The following is a 6,660-nucleotide window of genomic DNA, read 5'->3' on the forward strand; positions in this document are numbered from 1 at the left end:
AGCCCAGTGGCACTGAGGGCATCTCGGGAGCTGGCAGCGCTGCAGTTACACCAGACCCCAGTGGCATTGAGGGCATCTCGGGAGCTGGCAGCGCTACAGTTACACCAGACCCCAGTGGCACTGGGCTTGGACTTCTGGGTCTTCCCTACAAGCACACAGATGTGGGCTCTGATAAAAATTACTCGAGCAGCCTAGTGATGGCAGGTGGATTTCTGTGAGTTCAAGGAACCCTGTCTCAAGAAGATCATTGCGAGAGGATAGAGTTTTACAGGCCACAGTGAGGACTGCCCCGTGTGTATCTAGGGTATAACCGTAGGCTACACATACCATTCTAGAGTCCTTCCCTGCTTAGAAACACACCCTTGGTCCTCGTGGCCTTCCATAGAAAGGCAGCCAACACCCAGGGCCCTATCTTTCACCACTCCAGGGTAGCCTTTATTTCCATATTCCTTGAGGTTTCATTAAACAACTGTGACAAGACAAATAGCACAGCCTAGGTTTCTGTGTTTCCATCTGAAAGGCACAGATGGGTAGGGCTTAACTATTCATAAAACACAAGAAATAAATATCTAGGTAGGCCAGGGAAGACAGACAAGAAAACTGCTACCCCTGGGCCCTGACACCAGAGGCCATGAGTGTGATTCTTGTTAGAGGTGCTGGAGAATGAGGGTGAGGGTGTACTTTAGGCAGGCCTCTACTGTCAAACTTCACCACACTTGAGACTGAAATGTACAAAGTCCTGCTCTGAACCATGTGAGGAAGTGGGTGGCTGAGCTCAGAAGCAAGCAGCCTTCCTGAGCCACTTGCTGTCCTGTACCAGTGCCACACCAAGGAGGCCACCAAGAGCCCAGTGGAGCCAAAGCTGATGGCAGGATGCTGGTGGGCTAGAGGGGTCCGACTTACATCTGGCTCCTCTCCCTCAGGGCCTAGGTCCTCAGACTGCCCTGTGGAAAACAATGGGCTATTCGTGATGACGTCGGAACAGGGACTCTGGTGCAGGACATAGGCCTGTAACTGATTCACCAGGGCAAGGGGTACCTCACAGATAAATCACATCCCTAACTCTGGGACAGCTGCAGGCCAAAGCCCAGAGCGTGAAAGAGGGCACTTTGGGGACACAGCTGAAAATGATGAGCCATCTTCCCTTGTCGTTCACCTGAACATACAGGGCCGAGAAGTGTGTGTGTGTGTGTGTGTGTGTGTGTGTGTGTGTGTGTGTGAGAGAGAGAGAGAGAGAGAGAGAGAGAGAGAGAGAGAGAGAGAGAAAGGCTGTAGCAGGGCAGAGAACAGCATTCGACCAGCACAAAGCCACCAGATGACATACACACCACCTTTACCCTGCTGTGGGGATGGCACTAAAAGCCTCACCAAGGCACCTGCAGAGCAGTGCCTCCTCCTCAAAGGGGAGGCATGCTCCTGTGGGGTCTGGTCCCAAAGGGCCACCGTCCCTATTCTTTCTCCCTTGGAACACTCAGTGTTCCAGAGCAGCCTCCATCTTGGCCCAGATTTTCCCTGCAGGAAGGACCCGCCTGGGAGCGCTGCTTCTGGCAGACCCAAGTTAACCCCCCAGGGCCGCTGCTCCCCAAGTTGAGGCTGTGCAGCAGCTGGCTGGACAGTTCAGATCTTGGGTCTCCAACCTTTGATGAACTGCATGATCTTCTTGACCTGAAGTTTGGTGAGATGGAAGTCGTCAGCCAAGATGTCTTCACTGAGCTGCACAAAGATGCTTCCGTCGATGCGTTCTCGGGCAAAGAAGCTCACCACGTCCTCTGAGAGCCCAATGAAGCGCAGACTACGGGAGACCTCTTCCAGGGAGAGTGCAGACAAGTCTGCGGGTGGCTGCCAGGATGAGGCATCCCGGACCCCAGGGATGCCAGGGATGCCAGTCTCCTGGGGGCTGCCAGGAGGCCCTTCTAGGCACCCTTGGGTGAGAAAGAGTAGGGTTCCTCCTGCCTCGGGCCCCTGCAAGGCAGCTGGTGACAGTGAGGCAGGGATCTGCCTCAGTACCAAACCTTCGGGCTCAAAGGCCTTGGGCGGACCAAGTGGCGAAAGGCAAGGTCCTGACCCGGGTGCCCCCGTAGCTCTGGGCTCCTGACAGCGCACCAGCTCCAGCTCAGGAGGACTGGCCTGCCCCAGCTCAAATGGGTCCAGGGGCTCCAGCGCTGGCTCCTGCCACTCAGAGGATGACAAGGAGGAGAGAGCAGCTGAGTAACCTTGGCCTTGTGGGCCTGGGCCTGGGGAGTGGGTGGGGCTAGAGGTAGCCAGGACACCCGAGGTGGATATGGACCCAGAGGAGGAAGCCCCTGGAGCACCTGAAGGGTGGGCAGGCCCAGAGAAGGGGTTGAGTGCACCAAAGGGAGCAAAGGACTTCTGGGGACGAGAGGGCTTAAACAGAGGCGGGCAGCTATGGTAGCTCTTAACCACTGGGGTGTCAGCTCCCAAGACGGAGGGGGTTCGACCACTCAGGGGCTCTGCTAGGGCTCTTGAGGCCTGGCTGGGCTGGGTGGTGGTAGAAGGCAGGGGTCCGGGTGGCGGGCGATTAGAGGACTCGCTGGCTTTACAGTCTCCCCAGGTGCAAGGGTAGCAATAGAGAGAGTATGCATCCGGTGATGGGGAGCCACTGCCACTGCGGGATCCTGCCCTACAAGCGGAGACAGACACACAGAATGCACTCATAGCATAAGGCAGGCAGAGTGGGAAGTGACAGGCACAGGACCCCAGAGCAGGAAACTATCCCTCTACTGTGTAGCCTGAGACCCTCTTGGATCCCCTAAGTCCCCAAGTCATGTCAGAACACGCAAGAGAAATGAAAAGCCAGGGACCAAGGTAGCAACTCACCCATCCTGCAGGCCAGAGGAATAGTAGGAGAGACTGGAGCTGGGCGAGTGGACAGGCTGCAGCTTGGGAAAGCGGGGTGGCACGGGAGGGCTGCTTGTCAGCTTGCTGCAGCTGCCGCCACCCCTAGGAGGCACTGGAGGGGCGTGAAGCAGGCGGCACTCTTCCTTCACCTGCAGACGAAGACCATGACTGCTTCAATGGGCAGCTGGCCCTCCTTACCTCACCTCTCAAGCAGGTGGGCTGGGCCTGAGACCTTGTCCCACGCAGAATGGAGGCTGCCCCGCCTAGATACCCCTGTCTATTTCCAACCTGTTTTGTCCCTCATACTCGGTCCACAACAGTCCCCTATTCCATCGTAAATTCATTGTGAATGTTAGTAGATTGGGGGGGGGGGGGCGATAGGGATATTTCTTCTTCAGGGAAAAGGCAGGTGACCTGCTACTAGGATCCTGTCCTTACAAATTAAGTTCCCGGGCTGGTGAGATGGCTCAGTGGGTAAGAGCACCCGACTGCTCTTCCAAAGGTCTGGAGTTCAAATCCCAGCAACCACATGGTGGCTCATAACCATCCGTAACAAGATCTGACGCCCTCTTCTGGAGTATCTGAAGACAGCTACAGTGTACTTACATATAATAAATAAATAAATCTTTAAAAAAACAAAACAAAACAAAACAAAAAAACAAATTAAGTTCCCCCAAAGAGTATGTTAAAGGGTGTGATTGATGAGGGAACTGTCCTGTGGACGAATAAGTGGAGGAATTGTTAAATATCAGCACAGAACATATCAGAGCCTGTAATGTGGTTCTAATTCACCGACTCCACTCCAGGGGTTGCTGGAAATCACTCGCATTTCCTACATTTACTGCACTTTTCTATCATGTCAGACTTTGTGGAGCTTGTGGGTAACTCTGCTTCCAGCTCACCCTCAATTCTCTATGCCTTGCGTGTGTGCCCTGGTCTTTCCTCCCTCTCCTCCCACTTTGGTTCTGGCCATCCTCTCACTCCCCAGGCGCAAAACTGCCTAAGTTCCTTCAAGAACTGAGCAGGGCTCACTCACCGCCTCGGATTTGGGAGGGACAGGAGGCGGTGGTGCCTCTGGCTCATGTCGTGGGGGCCCCACGATCCCGAAGGAGATGAGGTCTGGCCCAGCTAGCGGCCGTGCACGGGCGTCGGCGAGGCTCTCGGGGGCTTGGTGCACCCACAGCTCTTCGTAGGGGATCTCGGCGCAGCCGCCCGCTGGCTCGGGCGCACCCGCCCAATCGGGGCTCACGTAATCCTGGTCGCCGTCGCCTGGCCCGGGCAAGGCGGGACCCGGGCGACCCGGCGGTCCAGGCGCGCGGACAGCCCCGGGGGTGCGCGGCACGGGCAGGCAGAGGCGCGCACGGCGCGGGCTGGCGCAGTCGTCGGAGAGCTCCGCGGGCGCCTCGCGCACCGCAGTGGAGTACTCGTCGGGATCGAAGCGCTCGCGGCAGTAGGAGGCGCTGTCGCGCACCAGGCGCTCGACGCGCGGGTCCCCGGCCAGCAGACCCTGCGGCAGAGTGAAGCGCGGCGTGTCGGTAAGCAGCAGGAAGTGCAGCGGCGCCGGGCCCTCGCGGCGCAGCGCCAGCCCCAGCACCACGGTCTTGGAGATGATGCTGACCAGCTTGTAGCAGTGGCCCTCCCGCACAGGGTGGAGGTCGTAAGGGTTGCGCGGCGGCCGGCTGGGCACCAGCACGTTCACCGGCAGCCGCACGCGCTCGATGATGGCGCGCACCGTGTGCTCGCCCTCCTGCATCTGCAGCTCCAGCGGGCTGCGAGTGCTGAAGCGGCCCTGGCACTGGAAGGGCAGACTCAGGCTCTCGTTGGTGCGGTGGTTCATGCAGATGAGACAGGGCATCTTGCTTTTGACGGGCCTGGCGGCCCCGCCACTACCCCCTGTTGCCCCCATGCTCCCGGGGCCGCCGATTCCGGCCAAGGCCCCTGCACGGCCCAGCTTGCGCAGGAGCGTGGTGAAGCGCGAGCGCTCCTTGGTCGTCTTGGCGCACAGAATCTCTGCCTGGCCCATGAGAGTGAGCTCGTCGCCTGCGTGCAGTGTGAAGTTGTACACCTCGCTGTCCTCGCTGAACTCGCCTGACACCACCTGGGGAATCGCAGAGACAAGGTGAAGCCCTAGCTAAAGTCGCAAGGAAAGTCACACACCAGCTCCAAACTCCTCGTGCTTTCCAGTCCCTTCCTCTTCAGCTGTCGCTGACATCAGAGCGAGAGCACTGGACTGGGACTGGAGGGAATCTGCGACTTTAACGTTTTCTTTAGGTCCTTAGTTACCTCATATGAGTGGAGAGATGTACTATGAAAGTACTCAATCACAGCAGATTTTTATTACGCCATCTTGACCATTTGCGTGATAACAGTGCCTCACCCACCCAAGACTACGACAGGTCGTGACCCCTCCACAGGCCATTCCTGCTTCACCACATTTCCTAGGTAATGCTTCTGTCCACTGAGTTAGTGAGGGTCCTTTCCTGGCATGGCCTGACTGTGCCAGAGGGTGCTCAGAAGCAGTTCTCCATCCTGGATCCTATGAGCAACGCTCTAACCCAGGGAAAGGGAAGCGTGGGAAAGTCCTACCCCGTGCCAGAAGGACTAACCTTGACGCTGAAGGTGATGGCTTCCATCACGAAGATTCGGTCAGGGAAGACACTGGCCACCTCCTCCACACTGCTGAAGTATCTCACGGGCTCCCGCACGTCCCGAGCCTGCTCTAGGAGCTTGAATTTGCCTGCACAGGGGACACAGGCTGCTGAAGGAGGGCCTGCCTGCTAGGGGTCAGGTCTGAATTCTAGGAACATCAGGCCCCATACTAATTGCTATCCCAAACTCATCTGGAATTCAGGCGGGCACAAAGCAACCGTATCCGCTTTTGTGATGAGCTTAAAGATAGGCTAAGTAATGCTCTGCCTTCACACAGATGGAAAATCGGAGAGTTAGTAAGGACTAACAGAGGATGATGGAGAGAGGACACAGTTTCCCTAGTTCTGCTGTGGCCCTCTCCATACTTCACTCACATTCATGGCGTCCCCACTGTGGTGTAAGTCACTACCAAAGCCCCTTCAGATTAGACAGTTCTGTAAACAGTCTGCTCTCCAGAAATTCAGGCTAACTGGAGATGGCTGAGGGGTTAAGAGCACTGGCTGCTCTTCCCGAGGTCCTGAGTTCAAATCCCAGCAACCACATGGTGGCTCACAACCATCTGTAATGGGATCTGATGCCCTCTTCTGGTGTGTCAGAAGACAACAAGTGACAAGTCCTGAGGCACACCTGTGAGAAAGCAGCTCCAAAGGAAGAGACCTGACTGGCACAATGTGTGGGATTGCTAAACCTCACCTTTCAAATGAAAGGGACTTTACAGAATGGACATCAGCAGGCAAAGTGTTTGTTGTGAGGGAGGCCCAGAGTTCTCTCCAGCACTCACATGGAAAGCGAGGTGGGGTGGGCGAATCTGCAATCCCAGCTCAAAGGAAGAGGAGTGAGGAAATCCTCAGAGCAAGCAGATTAGCCAGACTAGCAGAAGGAAGGAACTGCAGGTCCAGAAAGAGACTCTGCCTCAGTATACAAAGTGGGGAGCAACCAGGGCAGGCACCTAATGTCAGTCTTGGGGCTCTTCACAAAGTATGCATACACACATTTTGACATACATACTTGCAAGAACATCACATACTCATGCACATGCGTGCACACATAAACAGCCGGGCATGGTGGCGCATGCCTTTAATCCCAGCACTTGGGAGGCAGAGGCAGGCGGATTTCTGAGTTCGAGGCCAGCCTGGTCTACAAAGTGAGTTC

The 6,660-nt window shown here is 56.4% G+C and overlaps 1 protein-coding gene across 1 annotated transcript in view; it reads right to left on the minus strand.

Moving 5' to 3' along the window:
- Window positions 1-1,567: 1,567 nt before the first annotated feature.
- The window catches only part of Garem2 (GRB2 associated regulator of MAPK1 subtype 2), a 12,489-nt gene continuing 7,396 nt past the window's right edge, over window positions 1,568-6,660 (minus strand). Inside the window, exons 3-6 of the mRNA XM_021201987.2 lie at window positions 5,466-5,596; window positions 3,896-4,957; window positions 2,839-3,008; window positions 1,568-2,641 (exon numbers count right to left, since the gene is read on the minus strand). Of these exons, the coding sequence (XP_021057646.1) occupies window positions 1,618-2,641; window positions 2,839-3,008; window positions 3,896-4,957; window positions 5,466-5,596 (2,387 nt within the window). The 3' untranslated portion in view covers window positions 1,568-1,617. The remainder of the gene's footprint in view (window positions 2,642-2,838; window positions 3,009-3,895; window positions 4,958-5,465; window positions 5,597-6,660) is intronic.

This window comes from Mus pahari, chromosome 7 (assembly GCF_900095145.1).
Source record: "Mus pahari chromosome 7, PAHARI_EIJ_v1.1, whole genome shotgun sequence".
Lineage (NCBI taxonomy): Eukaryota > Metazoa > Chordata > Mammalia > Rodentia > Muridae > Mus > Mus pahari.